The 22,021-nt window shown below is 53.8% G+C and overlaps 1 protein-coding gene across 1 annotated transcript in view; it reads right to left on the reverse strand.

Moving 5' to 3' along the window:
* The window catches only part of SEC14L5 (SEC14 like lipid binding 5), a 43,319-nt gene extending 37,568 nt beyond the window's left edge, over positions 1-5,751 (reverse strand). The window contains exons 1-2 of the mRNA XM_047780566.1: positions 5,533-5,751; positions 4,740-4,855 (exon numbers count right to left, since the gene is read on the reverse strand). Coding sequence (XP_047636522.1) covers positions 4,740-4,802 — 63 coding nt within the window. The 5' untranslated portion in view covers positions 4,803-4,855; positions 5,533-5,751. The remainder of the gene's footprint in view (positions 1-4,739; positions 4,856-5,532) is intronic.
* Between the last annotated feature and the right edge of the window lie 16,270 nt (positions 5,752-22,021).

The raw sequence follows: 22,021 nt of genomic DNA on the forward strand, positions 1-22,021 counted from the left end.
GGATCCAGTGCTGCTGTGGCTATGGTGCAGACTGGCAGCTGCAGCTCCAGTCCCTAGCCTGGGACCTTCCATATGCCATGAGTGAGGCCTTAAAAAAAAGCGGGGGGGGGGAGGCTCTGATCGATTCTACAACCGGAATGAACCTTAAAAATATGATGCTCAGTGAAAGAAGCCAATCACAAAAGGCTACCTGGTGTCTGATCTCATTTATATGAAATGTCTAAAATATGCACATCCGTAGACAGAGGGTACATTAGTGGTTGTCGTCTAGGGCCAGGCTGGATGGGGTGAGTTTAGGAGATGACGGTTAAAGCTATGGGGTTTCTTTTGGGGGTGATGAAAATGTTCTAGAACTGACAGAGGTGATGGTCCCACAATTCTCTGATTATACTGAAGGCCCACTGACCCGGACCCTTTAAATGGGTGAATCGTATGGTAGGTGAGTTATAGCTCAAAAAAAAGCTGTTACCACCATAAATAATGATAATAATAAACCTGAGGGATGTTTTACAAGCAGAAAACATCCTGCCAGGCACTGTCCAGGTACCCAGGTCCCTTCACTTCAACTCTCCAGGAGCAGGGGCCTTTTATTTTCTCTGGTTCACAGGTGAGAGGCTGGAACGGGGACCCAGCCTGATGGCTCTGGCTGGCCACGTCCACTCATGCAGGGGAACAGCCCAGATGAGCTGGAAATCACTCCCAAGGGGCCGGAGGCTGACCAGAGCATGGCCCTCAGGGCTCAAATGCCTTTGTGTCCTGCATCCTGGCTTCTCCACCAAGACCCTTCACCTTCTGGAACCCCCACATGCAAAGGGACCAGGGATCCTTTGGGAACCCAGACACACAGCCGCCTCCATTGTCTGCATTGTTTTCCTCTGTTGACCAAGATAATGCAAACTCATTGTCGTGAACCCAGTGATACAGAATGCTATCAAGAGAGGATGAAAGCCGAGGTCACTAGAGACCGAATTCCATCCTTCAGAAACGGCATTCACATCAAGGAATGCGGCACAAGGAGAGAGACACCCATCCACTGGATTCGTTGCATTTTTTAAAGGAAAGACCATTTTCTTGAAAATTTTAAGCTGGACCTAGGAAGGTTGCCTTCGTGCTATTTGATAACCAATCCCACGAACCCAGGGTCAGTGGTTTGTGGACCTCAGTGCCGGCTGGATCTCTGAAGAAGCGAAGTGACCGTTTTCATTCTCAAGTCAGTTTCGTTAAACAGACAACCCAGAAGGCTGGCGTGTCTGCTGCCTCGGATGTGGTCAGAATAGCTGAGTTCATCTGAAACGTCCCTGGCATCTGACCCAAACTGAGGGCAAGTGTTTCGCTGAGAAACAAAGACCGATATTAAGTGCAGAAAACCCCTTTTGTGTCCACCCTGCAAGCAAGTTGTGTTGAGTTATGCCGCTATTCTGGGGACAGTAATGTTTTGTAAACAGTCGGCAGAGTGGCTTTGTGGGTGCTGCTGGAACAGTTAGGGCCCTTTCACCAGCAAGGACTGTGTGGAGATGAGGTGACAGAGGATTTGAAACATACAAATGACCAATGAGCACAATACAGATAGTAAATATCTGGAACCTTTGTTTCCTGCTGTACCCACGGGCCTGTCTTCCATCTACAGAGAATGTTAATAGCCGGGGGAGTAACTGAGCCCTCCTGCCCTCAGTTATGGAGCGTGAAGCCCACAAAATATGCTTCTTATATTCTAGCAGTCCTGTTAATACCACCTACTTGTAAGTGCTACATTAGCAGGCATGTTCTATTTTATTTATTTTACCTTTTATATCTATTTTTATTTTCATTTTTCCTCTTTTGGCCACACCCACGGTCTCTGGAAGTTTCAGGCTAGGGGTTGAATTGGAGCTGCAGCTGCCCGCCTACGCCACAGCCACAGCAATGCCCGATCCTTAACCCACTGAACGAGGCCAGGGATCAAACCTGCATCCACATGGATGCTGGTTGGGTTCTTAACCCATCGAACCACAATGGGAACTTCGGCACGTTCGATTTTATTTTATTTATTTATTTATTTAAATTTTGCTTTTTAGGTCCTCACCCACAGCACATGGAAGCTCCCAGGCTAGGGGTCAAATGGGAGCCGCAGCCGCAGGCCTATATACCTCAGCCACAGCAACACAGGATCCAAGCCGCATCTTCAACCCACACCACAGCCCATGGCAATGCTGGATCCTTAACCCACTTAGCGAGGCCAGGAATCGAACCCACATTCTTATGGATACCTGTCAGATTCATTTCTGCTGAACCACAACAGGAACTCCCAGCATGTTCTATTTTTATTTATTTTTATTTAAAATTTTTTTTTGTATTTTTAGGGCCGCACCTGAGGCATATGGAGGTTCCCAGGCTAGGGGTCTAATTGGAGCTGCTGCTGCTGGCCTACGCTAGAGCCACAGCAACGCCAGATCCGAGCTGTGTCTGCAACCTACACCACAACTCACAGCAATGCCGGATCCTCAACCCACTGAGCGAGGCCAGGGATCGAACCCACAACCTCATGGTTCCTAGGCAGATTCGTTTCTGCTGTGCCACAACGGGAACTCTGGCATGTTCTGTTTTAAAGTGCAATGATTGTAAATATTTTTTGAGAATCCTAAACATGCTAAATTAAATTTACACTTATTAAGCCCAGGCAATAGTTTAAAAAGTATTCGTTTTCCAGGCATTCCCATGTGGCACAGGGGGTTAAGGATCCATTGTTTTCACGGCAGCAGCTTGGGTTCAGTCCCTGGCCCGGGAACTTCCACATGCCTTGAGCGTGGCCAAAAAATTTTATTAGTTTTCCATTCCATAGCTCTTTGTCCCAGTTTTATGACTTCATGGTTTTCTAGGCTATGGGTTGTCCCAGACAGGTGGGTGCAGTGTCTCTCTTCTATTGAGTGAATGAAGGAATGAATGGGTGGATGAACGGTGTCCTAAGGCCTTAGAATATGTGCGCTGCCTGGAGCCTTAGATAGAGGACAAATTATTTGTATTTAGCTGGCATGTATTGTCTGTTAAGTATAGACCAGGCCCTGTACTAGGCATCTGCCACACACACCCCATAATCGCCTTCAATCCTAATAACAACCTCATGAGGCACATATAACCAGTCCCGTTCACAAAGGAAGAAACAAAAGTTCAGAGAAATTCAGTGAGCTTCCAAAGACATGCAGCCAGAGCACGGCCGAGCGACGGCAGGGGCCCAGCGCTTCCGCCTGCATATCCCCAGGTCCCTTCATCATCCCTAGGTGTCCGAGAGAGTCACACAGCCACAACAATAACAGTAACAACAACAGTAATAGCATTTGGTCTGTGCTGGACCCTGTCCTGAGATCTTTACATGTATTGACTCATTTAATCTACAGCAGATGCCCAGGTTTGGAAACCATGTCATCCTCACTTTAGATATGGAAAATGTAGGCTCAGAGAGGTTAAGTAACTTGCTCAGGGTCACCCAGCTTGTCCATACAAACCCAGCCTGCACCTGCTGCTTTCCTGACCTGGAACCATCCAAATCTAATAGCACAACATGTATGGAGAACACTAATGATGCCTTTTAATCCTTTATTTGACTGTAAACACGTGTAGGTAGATTCAGAGAATAGATGAGGCAGGACACACACAGAGCCATCAAGTGCTCTGAAAGACCTTGGATAGAAGGCTGGGATTAAGAAGCCAGGGGCAGGGTGAGGAGGATGGGGGTAGATTCTGGTGTTTCTAGCACTTTCAATATAATCACTTACAACACTCTGTGGTGTAATAGAAGGATCAGCCGCATTTTGTGAGCACTTAGTGTGTGCCAGGCACTGAGCCAGAGGCACCAGACACCGTTTCATTGACTTTGCACCACAACCCCACAGCATTGCCCTATCTTACCAGGGAGGGAGGCTCTGAGAGGCAGAGTGGTGGCCCCAAGAAGGAACCCCTCATCTACCTGTCTCCAGCTCCTGCCCCACAGTGCGCAGACCACTGAGCCAGGAGGCTGAGGGCTCAGGAGCCAATTCTGTGCCACCTAGTTAGTCTGAACCCTGAAAACAGCCGCTCTCAGGCCCTCCCTGCCCACTGGCATCCCCCTCTTTCCTGGTCTTAGCTTTCTTGGAAGAGAGGGAAGGGGAGCAGAGGGGAGGGATGGGGAGCAGAGGGAGGACACTGGGGATGTTGTGGCTAAACTCTAGGTTCTGGAGCCACCGCCCACACCCCCTTGTGGATCCAGGCCTGGCTCTCCCTCTTCCTGGCCCCAGAACTTAAAACCGTCCTTTCACCTGTCCAAGCTTCTCTTTAGTAGAGGTAAAATGAGAATGAGAAGAGCTCCTGGGAATTACACGAAATAACATCTGTAAAGACTTAATGCCGCAGACTGTCATCATCATTAGTATATATATAATAATAACTATTATTACTACACAAAATGACAGCAGTGGTTTGGCCCCTGACATGCTTGTTTTCTATTGAAGGGGACCGAGATGAGAGGACAGATAAGCTTCAACAAGGAAAGGAGGGAAAGACCTTGTGTTTTGGTCAGTGGGCAAGGGTTCCGGAAGTTGCGATGAAAGGTGGGACAGCCAGGCGGAAGGGTCCTGGTTAGAGGCTGGACCCACCCAGTCAGTGGAGTAGCTCATTAATTCCTTCTGATTGGGGGGTTCAAGGGGGTCTCCCTCTTCTTCCCATCACAGCTGACCTCTGGTATCCCTCCACCTGTCACACAAGGGACCTCAGGGTCTGGGGTCACTCACCGCCATGACCAGCTCGAAGGGGTACTTGTAGACGCGGACAGGAGACTGGTACTTCTGCACCATGTTCTTGCAGGACGACCAGCGACAGCCACCCAGGCAGGAAGTGGGCACGGAGCCTGAGTGAGGGCGACTGGTGAGGCGGCAGCACCCATCCTGTGAAGCAGGAGCCCTGCCCACTGCTCCCTAACCAGGGGCAGGCCCACCCTTGACGCCACCCACACATCTCAAGTCAAGGGCGCCAGGGATCCCCAGATTACTTTGGGCCAGTCCCCAAACCCCTGTTCTGTCCGTTACCCTTGGCCCCCGACCACTCTCCCTCCTCAGGAGTAATTGGTACACACAACGTTCCTGCCCCACCCCTTCATGCTGAGGGTCGTGGAAAACCCAGTAAGTCCACCCACATGGAAATACACACATTCGCAGTTCTCACACTTCCACAATTCCTTCACCCACGCAGCCCACAGCCTGCCACCGACATCCGGAACACACAGTCCCCCCAAGATTCATTGCACCTGCCCTCCCATTTTCCTCCAAGACACACTAACATTCAGTCCTCACCAAGTTTCACACGCAGGGGCCACACACACACACACACACACACACGTACGACTGCCCTCCCACACGGGGCTGCCCTTGCACACGCACTCAACTTTGCACACACACCCAGCTCCCTGGAGCACGCACCTACCCAACTCCAGGCTCCCATATAATTCTCCTGATGCGCACAGACGTTCACACACATGCACACACACCGATGTACACGCACATCCCCCCCACCCCCAGCCCTGCTCACCGTCGCCCTCGGAGTCTCCCGGGACACAGCCCCAGGGCAGTGCGGAGCTGAGCCCTCCAGGGTCCCCTGCGGCCGCCTGGCCCGAAGCTCAGAGCCTGGGGCTGGGTGCAGCTGCGGTCGCTGAGCCGGGGGCGTCTGATCCTGCACACCCTGCGGCCGGGCGGGTCAGGGAGGGACTTAAGGGACGGGAGCTAGCCCTGCCAGGGCGGGAGCGCTCCAGGACCCAGGACAGCGGAGATCTTGGACTGGCTCCGCCCCCGTCCCCCCAGCCAACCCCTTCCCTCCGCCCCCGGCTCAGCCATGGCCCCGCCCAGATTTACCCCGCCCTGGGCAGGCCCCGCCCCAGCCTGGCCCCGCCTTGGACTGGCCCCATCCCAGTCTTAGTCCCGCCTTTTACACTACACTTCCTTGTTTGACCACGCCCCACCCCGCCCTTCCTCCCGTATGGCCACGCCTCAAGCAGGCCCCGCCTCCATAGGTCCCGCCCCTAAAGCTCGCGCCTCGCGCGTGGCCCAGCCCCAGGAAGACCCCGCCCCCAGGCTCCGGCTCTAGTCTAGCTCTGCCTCCAGGCGAACCCTTGCCTGTCCCGCCCCTCTATCCCAGTACAGTTCCCTAACTCGGGCCAACCCTCTCTCCTCCTGGGCTCTGAGTCCGGTCCCTCCACTGGCCACGCCCCAGAACCCTCTCGGTTCTGCCCCGAGTAGCGGGCCTGTCGGTATCTGGTATATCTTTCATTCACTTTGCAGTCGTTTACACAGCGCTTAAGTGTTAGGACTTATCAAGTGCTGAAGAGTCATCAGTGAACAAAACAGGTAGAGTTTTGTGGAGTTTACATTCCAGTGGGGGAGACAGACATTCGATAAATGAGCCAAATATATAGCATTATGTGAGATGGGGGAAAATGCCAAGGTGAAAAAAATAAACAGGGAAGGGATTCAAGGAGTGAGGGAGTTCCTGTTGTGGCTCAGCGGAAATGAACTGGGCTAGTACCCATGAGGATGCGGGTTCGATCCCTGGCCCCGCTCAGCGGGTTGATACGGCAGGGAGAGTGTGTACAGGGAGACAGATATATCATTGCACTTGTGACAACCAATCCTTTTTCTTCCTTCCTAGCATTGTGTCACACTCTGCAATCACATTCCTTATTCATTCATTCATTTATTTGTAGGTCTGTCCAAGGAGAGCGTGAGCTCCGCGAGAGCAGAGACTGTGTCTTGTCTGTCTCATTCATTTGCCCCACGGCAGCAGGGTCTTCCTGGGGATCTGGCAGCCGTAGATGCTCAGTGCGTTTTCTTGGCTAAAGGTTGTCCAGGAGCATGCGATTCCCATCACTGCCACAAGGTGGCAGCAAAAGATCGTCAATGGCTCCTTCTTGGTTAAGGTTATCAAAGCTGGAAATGGAGCGCACGATTCCCATCCTTGCCACAAGGTGGCAGCAAAAGACTGTCAATGGCTCCTTCTTGGGTAAGGCTGAAAATAGAGTGCACGGCCCCCATCTTCGCCACACTGTGGCAGCAAAAGCCCGTCCACGGCTCCTTGGGTCTTCAAGAAGGGGAAATTGCTGGGCAAGGTAGGAGTAGAGTGAAGATCCGCTCTACTGTAGGTTCATCAGAGAAATTCCCAGGCTCCTCCCGGGCGTCCGTGCAGGGCACCAAGTGCTCGTTCACACTGTTGGCGGTTGTGACAACACGAGAGGCTTGAGTTGACACAAGATAATCAGAGCGGAATGTTTACACCTGAAAGGATCGGGAGGGGCAATCTGTTTTTTCGGGCACCATTTGAGAAGAGCCTGGGCACGTGCTTGTTCGTCAGCTCCTCACGTGGTTCTTTTAAACAGACGCGTCTGGCCGTGCTGGCTGGCAGATCTTGGAGGGCACTCCCGGGGATTCTTTAGGGAACCGAGGATGCTCGGCTGTAATTGTCAGCCCTGGGGAGGGAGGTGGTGCGCTCCGGAGGGGGAGGTCGCTCCCGAGAGCTCCTCCTACATGTGGGCGTGGCCGCCCGCCCCCGTTACTCTCTTCCACCCGGGCAGAATCTTCCTGGCCGCCCCCACGCGTGTCTCTTTTGCCCCCGAAGGTGACAGCTCGTGGGAGTAGGAGGCGGGGTGGGAGATGCGGGGAGCAGGGGGGTCAAGAAAAGCCACAAGCAGCATAGAAGATTGCGGGGAGGCTCCCGGTCTCCAGGCTACTCTCAGCGCCGCTCCGCCCCCGTCCCCATCTGGTGAGTACATGAGGGGAGGGGGTGGTGGAGGTGGGGAGTTCGGGGGTGGCCAGCTGCGTGGGTAGGGGTCCAGAGGGAAGTGAGAGCCTAGCTCCCTCCTCCTCCAGCCAATGGAAGCGAATTAGTAATCACACCACCTTCCACCTGCTTCCTCTTGCGAGTTCTCCTATCAATCACCCTACCATTTATTGAGCACTTATTTAGCACCTGCTGCATAGCTCTAAGGCTTTACACACCTTCACACATCTAATCCTCCAAAATGACTCCTGCAGTGATGAAATGTTTTGGCACGCCAAGAGGTGGCGTTTGCACAACACTGAATGCACTAAATGCCACCGAACAGTACACATGAAAATGGTTCATTTTATGTTATATAACTAGGCTTGAATTAAAGCTAACCAAAAAAAAAAAAAACTTTTAAGGCAAAAACTTGTTACCCTTCAGATTAAAGATAAGGAAACTAAGGCACAGAGAGGTTGAGCAACTTGCCCTCGGTCACACAGCTAATAAGGAACTCAAACCCAGGGCTTCTTCCCCCAGGGCTCTAGCTGAAGGACCTGGATGATGGGATTTTGCAGCCTGAACTGCAAAGATAGCCAGGCATCCTGGCTCAGGATTGAGGAGGTTCCAAAAGGGTGGTCTGATTTGATGGGAACGCTGGGGTCATGAAGGTCAGAGGCAGGACCTTCGGCCTCTATCTGCTGCTGCCTACTTGCCCTACAGGAACTGAGCCAAAGCTGTGTTTTGGTAGGGTGGGTTTTGAAGACTCCAGCAATCACCGCACATCTTTGACTATCTCCCCGCAGTTCGACCCCTGCCACAGGAAATTCAACTATTAGTAATGCATTTCTTTGAGTAAAATGCTGCACCCAGTCCAAACACAGAGGCCCCCAGAAAGCATTGTGCAGGGACATGCCCTCAGTTGGAAAGCTCGCTGTGCTACTAGGGCCCTTGACTTGGGCCCTGGAATATATAAAGGGCGTGGAGGGTGCTGAAGCTGTGGAGAGGGGGGTGCTGTCTTGCTGTGACATGATACACATCCTATAGAACTTACCAGTTTTAATCATTCTCAAATATAAAACTCAGTGGCTTTTAGTACATTCACAAGATTGGTCATCCACCACTGCTATCTAGTTCCAGAACATTTTCATCGCCCCAAAAGAAAACTGGTACCCCGAATTCCTGCTGTGGCTCAGCAGGTTAAGAACCCAACTAGTGTCTGCAAGGATGCATGTTCAATCTGTGGCCTCGCTCTGTGGGTTAAGGATCTGGCGTTGCCACAAGCTGTGGTGTAGGTCACAGCGGGGGTCAGATCTGATGTTGCTGTGGCTGTGCCGTAGCCTGATTCGACCCCTAGTCTGGGAACTTCCATATGCCATGGGTGGAACCTTAAAAAGGAAAAAAAAAGAAAAGAAAACTAGGACCCATCAACCAGTCACCTCTCCTTCCTTCCCACACCCTGGTTCCTGCATCGTGTCTCCTTTGTGTCTCCTTTGTCCCGGGGGTTGTGTACAATCATGTTCCTTCTTTGCTCTCCTAAGAGCATAGTTCAGAGACCTCCTAGATTTGGGAACCTCAGGATCATTGGCAGGGTGGCCAGGTACAAGTGAGCAGGTTGTAGGTGTCCTGGTCACTGGGCAGCTTAGATTGAGTAGACTGATCTGGGGAAGCCTGACCGAGAGGGCTGCACAGGAGCTCCCGTCGTGGCTCAGTGGAAACGAATCTGACTGGCATCCGTGAGGATGCAGGTTCGATCCCTGGCCTCGCTCAGTGGATTAAGGATCTGGCATTGCTGCGAGCTGTGGTGTAGATCGCAGACGTGGCTTCGATCCTGTGTGGCTGTGAGCTGTGGTGTAGGCTGGCAAGTACAGCTCTGATTGGATCCCCAGCCTTGGAACCTCCATATGCCGTGGGTGTGGCCCTATAAAGATTAAAAAAAAAAAAATGCAGAGAGCAACACAGCTAGGCTCCACTCAACTCAACCCCCAGCCCACCCCCAAGTCCGGTCACCTCCACACATGCTTTGGGACTCCACCAGACACTGCATGTGCAGTCAGTGTTCCAAGGGGAGTAAAAGCCTTGAGTCCAAGGAGCTCTCAGGGAGGAGGGGAGGGAGCAAGAGCAAAGGTAGGATGCCTCCAGGGGGATCAGCTGGGCGCTAGGGAGGGGCCGAATGGTAATGTGGTGAGTGGTGGATGCTGGAGCCAGGTGGGCCTACAGGTGGGTTCTGGCCCTGTCACCTTGCAGGGTCCCTCCTTTAAAATGAGGATAATATGGGAGTTCCCATCGTGGCGCAGTGGTTAACGAATCCGACTAGGAACCATGAGGTTGCGTGTTCGGTCCCTGCCCTTGCTCAGTGGGTTAAGGATCCGGCGTTGCCGTGAGCTGTGGTGTAGGTTGCAGACGTGGCTCAGATCCTGTATTGCTGTGGCTGTGGTGTAGCCTGGCAGCTACAGCTCCAATTAGACTGTTCCAATTAGACTCCTAGCCTGGGAACCTCCATATGCTGCGGGAGAGGCCCTAGAAATGGCAAAAATACAAAAATAGTAATAATGATAATAATAATAATAATAGTAAAATGAGGATAGTGTGGAGGTTATTCAGCCTTTAAAAAGTAAGGAGGAGGAGGAGTTCCCGTCGTGGCGCAGTGGTTATCGACTCTGACTAGGAACCATGAGGTTGTGGGTTCGGTCCCTGCCCTTGCTCAGTGGGTTAAGGATCCGGCGTTGCTGTGGGTTGTGGTGTAAGTTGCAGACGCGGCTCAGATCCCGTGTTGCTGTGGCTCTGGCGTAGGCCAGTGGCTACAGCTCTGATTCGACCCCTAGCCTGGGAACCTCCATATGCCGCGGGAGCAGCCCAAGAAATAGCAAAAAGACAAAAAAAAAAAAAAGTAAGGAGGAGGAGTTCCCGTCATGGCGCAGTAGAAACGAATCCAACTAGGAACCATGAAGTTGTGGGTTTAATCCCTGGCCTCGCTCAGTGGGTTAAGGATCTGGCGTTGCCGTGAACTGTGATATAGATCACAGAGCAGTTCGGATCTGGTGTTGCTGTGGCTGTGGTGTGGGCCGGCAGCTGCAGCTCCAGTTCATCCCCTAGCCTAGGAACCTCCATGTGCCGCAAGTGAAGCGCTAAAAAGCAAAAAAAAAAAAAAAAAAAGTAAGCAGGAGTTCCTGCTGTGGCACAGCAGGTTAAGGATCTGCCGTTGCTGCAGCTGTGCAGCTAAGGCTCAGATTCGATCCCTGGCCCAAGAACTTCCATGTGCTTCGGGTGCAGTCAGAAAAAAAAAGTAAGGAAAAGTTCATGGCTGAACCTTGAAGACTGTATGCTCCGGGAAAGAGGCCAGGCAGAAAAGGACAAATATTGCAGGAGCTCAGCTACGTGCAGTGCCTCGAGTGGTCGGGTCCCTGAGACAGACGGTGGAAGACTGGTTGCCAGGCAGGGGGAGGGGAAGCGGGGAGTTAATGTTTAATGGGTGCAGAGTTTCAGTTTTGCAAACTGAGAAAGTTGCGGGGAGGGATGGCGGTGATGGTTGCACAACAGCGTGAGTGTACTTAGTGCTGCTGACCCAAGCCCTGCGGAATGGTTGCAGTTGGAAGTTCTGCTCTTTTTGTTTGTTTTTTGTTTTTCGGTGTTTTTTTGTTTTGTTTTGTTTTACTTTTTAGGGCCACACCTGCGTCACATGGCAGTTCCCAGTCTAGGGTTTGAATCAGAACTACAGCTGCCAGCCACAGGCACGCGGGATCTGAGCCTCGTCTGTGACCTACACCACAGCTCACAGCAACACCGGATCCTTAACCCGCTGAGCGAGGCCAGGGATCAAACCTGCAACCTCATGGTTCCTAGTCGGATTCGTTTCCACTGAGCCACAATGGGAACTCTGGAAGTTCTGTTTTATATATTTGATCACAATAACAAAAACATCACGTTGAAAAAGTCTAAAACAAAATAGTGGTAACTAGCACCAGCCCAGAGAGAGGGTCGGTCCCCCGGGGACTCTGCTGAGAGGGTGGCTTTGAGATGGTGCCGTATCGGGAAGTCATAACTCTGCGCTACTGAAACAACCATCGCCGCACAGCCCACCGGTTTGCGGAGGGCACCACCTACAACCACGGCCAACTTAGACATCATCAGCCCCCAAGGAAGCCCCGCAGCCTTTGCAAGTCATGTCTCATCCCCCTGCCACCCCCGACCCGGGCAACCATTCTCCTCCCTCTCTCCTTCCTTCCTTCCTTTGTAGGGCCGCACCTGCAGCATATGGAGGTTCCCAGCCTAGGGGTCTAATTGGAGCTACAGCCGCTGGCTTACACCACAGCTCAAGGCAACGCCAGGTCCTTAAGCCACTGAGGGAGGCCACGGATTGAACCCTCAACCTCAAGGATCCTAGTCGGATTCGTTTCTGCTTCGCCATGACAGAAACTCCTCGTTTACTTGCTGTCTCTATAGATTTATCTGTTCCGGACTTTTCCTATGAGTGACATCCTGCACCACGTGGCCTTTGGGGTCTGGCTTCTTCCACTGCGCATTGCGTTTTCAAGGTTCATTCATGTAGCAAATTTCAGTGCTTCCTTCCTTTTTTATGGCTAAACTCTTTGTATTCATGACGCTTCTGACACGGCATGGGTCCTAGGATTCAACTTGGGTCTGACACTAACTCCTTGGGGTGAATGCTCACCCCACAAACACAGCATCAGGGAGTGTTGTGTAAGGCTCTCCCCCTGGGGTGGATCATCTCGCTGGCCTTGGGGGGGCCACCCACACACTGCCCTACCCTTGGGAAAGTGTCCAGGGTGGACCTTCTGGGCGGCTCCCCGGGGGCAGGGAGGGGAGGGGGCAGAGCGGGAAGAAGATGCCCACTCCCCAGCCCCCACTGTCCCACCTCCGCCCTGACCTTTCTTTGGTCCCAAGTCACCTTGACAGTTGCAAGCAAAGCCCCCTGTGGGGCAAGGGAGAGGGACCCTCAAGCCTGAATTTCCCACTAATGCTGCTACTGCAATGGAGTAGCACACACTCCGTGGCTTAAACAGCAACACGAATCTATTCTCTGACCATTCTGGAACTGAAAATCAGTCTCCCTGGGCAATCGGATGTGAGGCGGGGGTCCCCATTCAGAGTCAGAACAGCGCGGGGCGGGCAGGGGGTGGGGGTCGTGATGCTGGCCGGCAGCCAGAGGTCTGGGGGGAGATGAAGGAGGCTGGACCACAGGGCTGGCACTGCAGCATTAAGCGGTCAGCCCAGGGAGTTCCCGTCGTGGCTCAGTGGAAACAAATCTGACGAGCATCCATGAGGACACAGGTTAGATTCCCTGGCCTCGCTCAGTGGGTTAAGGATCCGGCGCTGCTGGTCACAGATGCAGCTCAGATCCCACATTAATGTGGCTGAGGTGGAGGCCAGCAGCGGCAGCTCCAAGTCGACCCCTAGCCTGGGAACATCCATATGCTGCAGGTGCGGCCCTAAAAAAGAGACAAAAAAAAAAAAAAAGAAGTTAGGCCAGGTTATGATTCTGTCCAGGCTGGGGTGAGACCAAGCAGCTGGGCAGGTGTAGGGAGACAGCCACGGGCACTGAGAACGAAGCTTGGCCTCTTCAGTGGGCCCCCAAGGGTCCCCTCCCACGTCAGTCCCTGAGGCCCCAGCTACCTGGCCAGCCCCTCCAAGCTGGCCTTACCCTGGGGAGAGGCCAGGGTTCCAGGCCGTCCACCTCTCTGCCTGCCTGGAGCACCCCCCCATCCCAGTGTGATAGCCACCAGCCACAGGCAGCTGTTTAAATTAATTAAATGGATATGAAGGTGTCATATATCTATATAAATAAATAGACTCTAACCAGCAAAATTGAACATCTGAGTGCATGAGTCACTTTTCACGAGCTCAGTAGCGTGTGTGGCTTGTGCTGGCCTTAAAATGAGAGTGTGTCCATGGTTGCAGGCAGGCCATCAGACAGGCTGCTCCGAGTCGTCCAGGACCAGCAGAGGCTGGGCCCTTGTTGGGAACAGGATGAACTGGGTGGGGGTGGAGCAGGGACCCCAGGGCCGGGAGGAGGGGGTGTTTGTCTGGAACTGACTCGTGTTGACTCATCATTTCCGAGGCCTGGGCCCCGGTGAGGGATTAAGCCTGAGCCGGTGACCAGAGAATGGCCCGCGGTGGCCTGGCTTCCTGGGTCCAGGGCAGGAATGTTTGGCTTCAGCAGAGAGGGCGGACAAAGGGCCCGGGCAGGTCCAGACCCGGGTGGACAGGCAGAAGGGCAACGTGGCCGAGATGGGGCAGCCCTAGTTTAAAGCACAAATGGCAAAAACCCAGCACTTGCTGGTTTCCTGAGCACAGCCTTGGTCCCCTTCCCGGGGAGGCCTGCAGGCCCTTCCTCCTGACCCCCCCTCCACCCCCCGCCTTTCCAGAGCCTGGCGGCTCCACTCTTCATCAGCCCCTGCTCCACAACTGGGCATTGAGGTCACTTCATTGATTGATCGATTGATTAATTGATTTCGGTTTTTAGGGCCGCACCCGCGGCATATGGAGGTTCCCAGGCCGAATCAGAGCTACACCTGCCAGCCTACGCCACAACCACAGCAACGCAGGATCCGAGCCCGGCCTGCGACCTACACCACAGCTCATGGCAACACTGGATCCTGAACCCACTCAGCGAGGCCAGGGATCGAACCCGCAACCTCGTGCTTCCTAGTTGGATTGGTTTCTGCTGCACCATGGCAGGAACTCCAAGGTCACTTCATTTTTCTTTTAAATGCCCTTGCCTGCTTGCTTTTCTATCCCGTTCCCTGCCCAGATGGTACACGCAGGCCGCATCCTGTTAGCTGCTTCCTCCAGGGCAGGGCATACAGTAGGTGCTCCATAAATGGATGGGTGACATCATGTGGGAGGCACTGTGGAGGCAAGAGGTCAGGATCTCCCACACCCTCCCCACCCCGAGGCTGGACTGGGGAAAACCGATTCCTTGGACATGTGGGTGCTGGGAGGGAGGAGGGAGGAGGTAGAGGGAACCGGGGTCCCTGCCAGTGAGGGGCTCCCTTGGCTTCCCCACCAGGCCTTCGGCCGCCCTCAGCCTGGGGTCCTGTGCCTCCCATCAGTGTCCCCAGGCACCCGGTCTGTGCCTTTGCCTGGGTTGCTCCATTGTTGGGGACATGGGAGAGGTGCCATCATCCACCCACGGGGACCTCATATTTACATGGTCCCCCTTCCCCGCCCCAGTCCTCCGCCGCCAGCTCCCCGAGGGCAGGAACCTGTGTCCCTTGGACTCAGCTTGTACCCTGAGTGTCAGACCTGGGCTGCGACAGTGTAGGTGCCGGGTAACTGGGGGGGGAATGAGCGAAGGGCTCCCTTCTCTGCCACCACGGTTCTGACTCAGGACCTCCGAACCCTCAATGATCCTCCTCTGGGGGCTTCCCTGGGGCCATGGCGCAGGGACCCTCTTGTTCATTCATTCATTCGCTCATTCATTCAACACAATGAATGCTCTGCGGGCGCCTGCTCAGTGCCTGCCGGCTGCTGAACGGTGCTGGTGGAGGGAACACAGGGCACTGGCTCAGACTGCAGGGTATAAATTCCGGGGCCCCTCCTGATCGCCTTGAGTAGGCACTGGATGTCTTTTTTTTTTTTTGCTTTTTTTTGCTTTTTAGGGCTGCACCCACGGCATATGGAAGTTCTGAGGCCAGGGGATGAATCGGAGCTACAGCCGCCGGCCTATCCCACAGCCACAGCCATAGCCACATGGGATCTGAGCCACATCTCCGACCTACACCATAGCTTGTGACAACACCGGATCCTTAACCCACTGAGTGGGGCCAGGGATTGAACCTGCATCCTCATGGATACTAGTCAGGCTCGTTACTGCTGAACCCACAAGGGGACTCCCAAATGGTACATTTTTATTATGTGCCTCCTGGGAGTTCCTTCGTGGGGCAGCGGGTGAAGTATCTGGCGTTGCCTCTGGTGTGGCTTGGGTCACTGCTGTGGCATGGGTTGGATCTCTGACCCTCGGAACTTCCACATGCCTCAGGCATGGCCAAAAAATATATATATTTTTTTTCTATATATATTAAAATATATACATATGTGTATATGCATTCACACCTCAGTGAATCCAGAAAACACAGTGCCAACCCCACAAGGCAAGGGCTTAGCACAGGGCCTGACATATAGTAAACACTCAACAAAACTTATTGTCTGTCATTGTCACATGTCTTACTTCACTGAATCCTTTCAAGACTCTATGGAGGAGTTCCCGTCGTGGCTCAGTGGTTAACGAATCTGACTAGGAACCATGAGGTTGCATGTTCAATCCCTTGCCTTGCTCAGTGGGTTAACGATCCGGCGTTGCCGTGAGCTGTGGTGTAGGTTGCAGACATGGCTCGGATCCCATGTTGCCGTGGCTCTGGCGTAGGCTGGCGGCTACAGCTCCGATTCGACCCCTAGGCTGGGAATCTCCATGTGCCGAGGGAGCAGCCCAAGAAATGGCAAAAAGACAAAAAAAAAAAAAAAAGACTCTATGGAGGACTTCCCTTCATGGCGCAGTGGTTAACGAATCCGACTAGGAACCATGAGGTTGCGAGTTCGATTCCTCGCCTTGCTCAGTGGGTTAAGGATCCGGCGTTGCCATGAGCTGGGGTGTAGGTCGCAGACGCGGCTCGGATCTCACGTTGCTGTGGCTCTGGTGGAGACTGGCGGCTACAGCTCTGATTAGACCTTTAGCCTGGGAACCTCCATATGCCGCAGGAGTGGCCCTAGAAATGGCAAAAAGACCAAAAAAAAAAAAAAAAAGACCCTATGGAGCTGGTCCCAGGATGTCCTCATTTTGCAGACGGAGAAACTGAGGTTCAGAGGGTTGAATCCAGTTTCCCAGGGTCACACAGCTGGGAAATGGAGGAGCAGGGATTTGACTTCTTAGCTCACTGCTCTTTCCCATTTTACAGATGGAGAAATTGAGGTCCAGAGAGGTTAAGCCACCTGCCTAAGATCACACAGCTGAGTGCGTGGCAGAGGCAGGATGCAAACCCAGGTAGGCTTCAAGCAGAAAACATGATTTGATTTGTGTTCTGTCCCATGTGGCCTGGCCTGGCCATCACTCAGGCCCCCAGGCTCAGGAGGGAAACGGGGTCCTGACCTCCTGACCTGGGCGATCCCCAGGGGCCGGCACGCATTGGCCCCAGAGAAATGTAGCCCCACCGGTCTGGGCAGCGTGAGCCCTGGCGGGTGGGGCAGGAGGAAGTAGGCTTGGTGGTGGGGAGGGGAGTTTTGGGGTTGGGTCGGGCAGCCTGTCCTGCGGGGATCCCAGGCCTGGCAGAGCCTGTTTGGCTCATGGCCCCACCCAGCTCCATTCTCTGCCCTGACAGCGTGACCTCCGCACTGGGTGGCCCTCGCAGCTTGACCTGAGAGGCCCAGGGATGGGCTTGAAATGAGGTGTCCATCTGAGGAGTAAGTGCTGCTGGAAAGCCATCCAGGGTTCAGGATGAGGCCTGAATGTGCAAGATGCCTGCTAAGGCAGCCTGTGGGTAAGGCCGGGTCCAAGAGGGCCCCTGCTGAGCAGAGGCTTAACCCCTCAGGGTCTGTGGGCAAAGGCCAGGAGCACTGGGAGCTCAGAGCAGCCACTCTTCAACCACTGGTCAGAGGCTGTTTCAATATTTTGACAGCAGGCACAGCTGTACAGGTGCCACCTACATCGCGAGGGGGCTGACAGGAGGGTTACCCTTCCCTTAGGGACAGCAGGGTGGGACTGCCTGCCAGGTGGTGCAGTGGGGAGGTGGCCAGGATGCAGCAGCCTGCCAGGGGCCTGGGCCGGGGGTGGTGGAGGGGAGGCACATTCTTGGGGGATGACTCAGGGGCAGGCAGAGTGGGTGACTCACCACAGACCCTCTCCTGTCCTGCTGCCAGGGCCCAGCCTCTCCTCCTGTCCCAGGGGGGCTGTGGGGAACTCACCAGGCCCCCAGCCCAGGGCTGAAAGTGAGTCAGCCATGTGGGCTTGTGGGCCAGCATGATTTTCCATCTGCATTGTCCTGCAAGAAAAGTAAATACATGTTACAAAACACAGGGTGAAGCCAGGCCAGCTCCTCCTGTCCCCTCGGAGGGCCTCTCTGCCAGGTGCTCTGCACACATCCCGGAGCACTGGCTCTTCTCCATTTTACAGATGGGAAAACCAGGTTCAGAGAGGTTAAGCCACCTACCCAAGGTCACACAGCTAGATGTATGGCAGAGCCAGGATTCAAACCCAGGTTGGCCTCAAGCTGCATTCAGCCTGTGGGTTCTTCCCTGGCAGGAGTAGACCAGGGCCTGAGCATGTGTTGCATCTCTTTCTGTTCACAGCTATGTTTCTCAGCGCAGCTCAGAAACCCACCTGCTTCAGCATCCCGGGGGGTACGTGTGTGTTAGCATGCATTTTCCTGGGCCCTTCCCAGACCCACCCAACTCTAATCACAGAGAAAGGACCCAGGACTCTGCATCTTTAAACTCCTCCCAGGTGGGGGGTGAGGCCCTGCCGTCGGAGAGAGGAGAATGGCTGTCTGTCTGAAGGAGGATAGGCCAGACCTCTGCCCTGGTCCTGCACGCCCCTCTCTCAGGGCTCCGAGAATGCTGCTCTTCTTGTTTCAAACTGGTTCACAGAAACCTTGAGCCAGCCAGGGAGGGGAGTGAGCGCCTCTCCAGCTGCTGGGGAAACAATGACAGCAAACAGGGAGGGTGTGGGTGACCCTCAGAACGTGGTGGCCTCCCAGGAGCCGGGAGCCTGGCCCAGCCATACAGAAAAGACAGGGTTCAGGGGCCAAAGGAGGCCTGGTTGCCAGGAAACTGGAGGGTACCATCCAGGTACCATCTTTACTGTCTCCGAGGGGTTAAGCGTCACGTCAAGCCCAGGAAAGCAAACACCGTCCCCAAGCCCCCGCCCCACGTCACAGGCAGAGCGGATGACTCACTTGGCAGGAGACGGCCCGTGGAACCAAACAAATCCCATCTGCCCAGAGGAGGATGCTCGGGGCCAGGACACGGCTCCCACCCCATCCGGCCTGCCCGCAGTGTCGCGCACACGTGTGTACACACGTGCACACACACACACACACACACACACACACAGCTGAACCAGCTGGGAACCCAGATTTTAGAGAATGGACAGACGGATGGTGAAGCTCAACTCGAATTCCTCCCTCAATCTGCTAACTCTCCCCGAAGCGCCTGGGCCGGCCCAGCTGAGTCAGCAGGAGTCTGGCCCCCGTGGCCCCAGCGGGTGGAGGCGGGTGGGGGTCTGAGATCACAGTGCTGGAGCAGGGGAACCCAGGGACCAGCCCAGCGGGGCACTAGCCTCTCAGGGCATCAGTGCCTCTCCCTGGAACTTGAGATGAGAGAGCTTCCTCCCAGACTGGGGGGGGGTGCCTGCTTCACGGGGGCAGGGGTGGGGGTGGGGAGGTCCCTGGGGAGAGGCAGGCAGCTGAGGCATGTTGCCTGGCATGGGGTCAGGCCTTGGCAAAGGAGAAACGGCATTAATAGCATCAGCAGCACAGCCGTTACTCAGCCTGCTAACCTGGGGGTCCCTAGTTTGGTCCCCTCTAGAAGTTGTGGAGAAGGAAGATTTGTTCTGACTCAGTGTGGGGTTCCTGTAATTGCTTGTAACCCCTCCCCCCCATTTGTGGGGCCCTCACTAAGGACCAGGGGGCCAGTGCTTCACCCAGGGGACCTCACCCTCTGAGGTCGAGGCTCTAGTTGTGCCATTTCCCAGATGAGGAGACTGAGGCTCAGAAGGAGACCATGGCCTGCCTACAAGCTGTTCACACCGCTGAGAGGGACTGAGCGAGGACCCCTCCCCAGGCTGCTCCCCTCTGCCGCATCTTTGGAGCCCTGACAAGGCCCTTCTTTCCAGGCTCGTCCCAGCTGGCTTGGTAGTTGTCGTAGCTTTGTTTTTGCTCTTAGACTATCTGCAGCTTGAAGGTAGAGCAGCCTCCTTCCTCAGCACGGGTTCTATTGCCCAAATGTCTCATCTTCCGTAATTCTTATCAGCCTATCTTTTTTTTTTTCTTTGTCTTTTGTCTTTTCAGGGCTGCACCTGCAGCATATGGAGGTTCCCAGGCTAGGGGTTGAATCTGAGCTGCAGCTGCTGGCCTATACCACAGTCATAGCAACACCAGATCCGAACCACACCACAGCTCACGGCAACGCTGGATCCGTAACTCGTTGAGCGAGGCCAGGCAGGGATCGAACCTGCATCCTCATGGATACGAGTCAGGTTTGTTAACCCCTGAGCCACAACGGGAACTCCCAGCCTATCTTTCAGTCCAGGAGTAAGTCTGACAAGGAAGGAGGTTAGCACCATAGGGTATGGGGGGCTGACGGAGGGGCAAGGAGTGGGGAGGGGGCAGCGGAGAGGGCTGCAGGGAGGGCCCTGGGAAGTGACAACGTCAGGCTTGGGTCATTCCGAAATGAGTTTTTACAAAGTAGGTTAAGGACCTGGTGGGTTAAGGACCTGGTGCTGTCACTGCAGGGGCTCGGGTTGCTGCTGCTGCATGTCACAGACATGGCCAAAAAATTAAAAAGAAATAAATTAAATACAATTTTAAAAATTAAAAGAAACTGGAGTTCCTGTCATGGAGCAGCAGAAAACGAATTCAACTAGGAACCATGAGGTTGCGGGTCCGATCCCTGGCCTCTCTCAGTGGGTTAAGGATCCGGTGTTGCCGTGAGCGGTGGGGTAGGTCACAGACGCGGCTCAGATCCAGCGTTGCTATGGCTGTGGTGTAGGCCAGCAGTTACAGCTCTGATTAGACCCCTACCCTGGGAACTTCCATATGCCACCAGTGTGGCACTAGAAGACAAAAAGACCAAAAAAAAATAATAATAAATAAAAGAAACTAACAAGAGCCAATGAAAAAGCAATCCAAGCACATATAAAAATAACATCCAGGAGTTTCCATCGTGGTGCAGCAGAAATGAATCTGACTAGGAACCATGAGGTTGCGGGTTTGATCCCTGGCCTTGCTCAGTGGGTTAAGGATCTGACGTTGCCGTGAGCTGTGGTGTAGGTCACAGACATGGCTCAGATCTGGTGTGGCTGTGGCTGTGGTGTAGGCTGGCAGCTACAGCTCCGATTAGACCCCTAGCCTGGGAACCTCCATGTGCCTCGGGTGCGGCCCTAAAAAAAGACAAAAGACAAAAAAAGAAGAAAAAATGGTAATATCCAAAAGAAGTTTTAAAAATAAAATGAAACCCAAACGCTGTAAAAGAGCGTACAATGGAAATGCTTTTTTCTTTTTTGGCCACCCCTCGGCATATGGAGTTCCCGGGTCAGGGATCAGGTCCCAGCCATGGTTGGGACCTAAGCCGCAGCTGCTGCAGATCCTTAACCCGCCGTGCTGGGCTGAAGATCGAACTTGGGTCCCAGCACGCCCAAGATGCCCCTGATCCTGTTGTGCCACAGCGGGAACTCCCATACAATGAAAATTCCGATTTCTCTCCTGAGAGGACACTTGGGTAACCATTTTCTGTGCATTTACGCACACAGAGTCTCTGCTTCTCCCGTGCACTTTGCCTCGGTGCCTGCCTGTGTTCCCCATCTCATTCTTTGCCAGCTGCCTGGTCTTCCCAGTGTTGTTGCGCCCTGGGTTATTCAACCACCTGATCGTGATCCCAGAGGCCATCAGGTTGTTGATAAGACTCCACCCCGGCAACAAGGCTACCGTGAACACCCCCTAAGGGAGGCTTAGCCTCCAAGGGCATGGGAAGCAGGAGAAGGAACTCGGTGCCACGAACACCTGTGCCATAAAGCGATAGACCCTCCCCCAGAAAAATGCACATAGAGACACACACATTTTGTTTTTGTTTGTTTTTTCTGCTGTGCCTACAGTGTATGGAAGTTCCTGGGCCAGGTGCCAAACCTGCACCACAGCAGCAACCCAAGCTGCTGCAGTGACAATGCTGGATCCTTAACCCACTGCGCTATAAGAGAACTCCAAGACACACACATTTTGAAAGCAACTGTAGGAGATCCCCTTAAGCCCACCAACAGGTTCCCCCTTAGGAATAAGGACATAGCTCTCCGATGTCCTGGGGTCTGGGGCAGGAAAAGTTTTTATTTTATTTTATTTCATTTTATTAATTTTATTTTATTTTTTGGTTCTTTTTAGGGCCCCACCTGCAGCATGTGGAGGTTCCCAGGCTAGGGGTCGAATTAGAGCTGTAGCTGCTGGCGTGCACCACAGCCACAGCAGCGAGGGATCTGAGCCACATCAGCAAACTACACCACAGCTCACGGCAACGACAGATCCTCAACCTACTGAGCAAGGCCAGGGAT

The sequence above is a fragment of the Phacochoerus africanus genome, chromosome 5 (genome assembly GCF_016906955.1).
Source record: "Phacochoerus africanus isolate WHEZ1 chromosome 5, ROS_Pafr_v1, whole genome shotgun sequence".
Classification (NCBI taxonomy): Eukaryota; Metazoa; Chordata; class Mammalia; order Artiodactyla; family Suidae; genus Phacochoerus; species Phacochoerus africanus.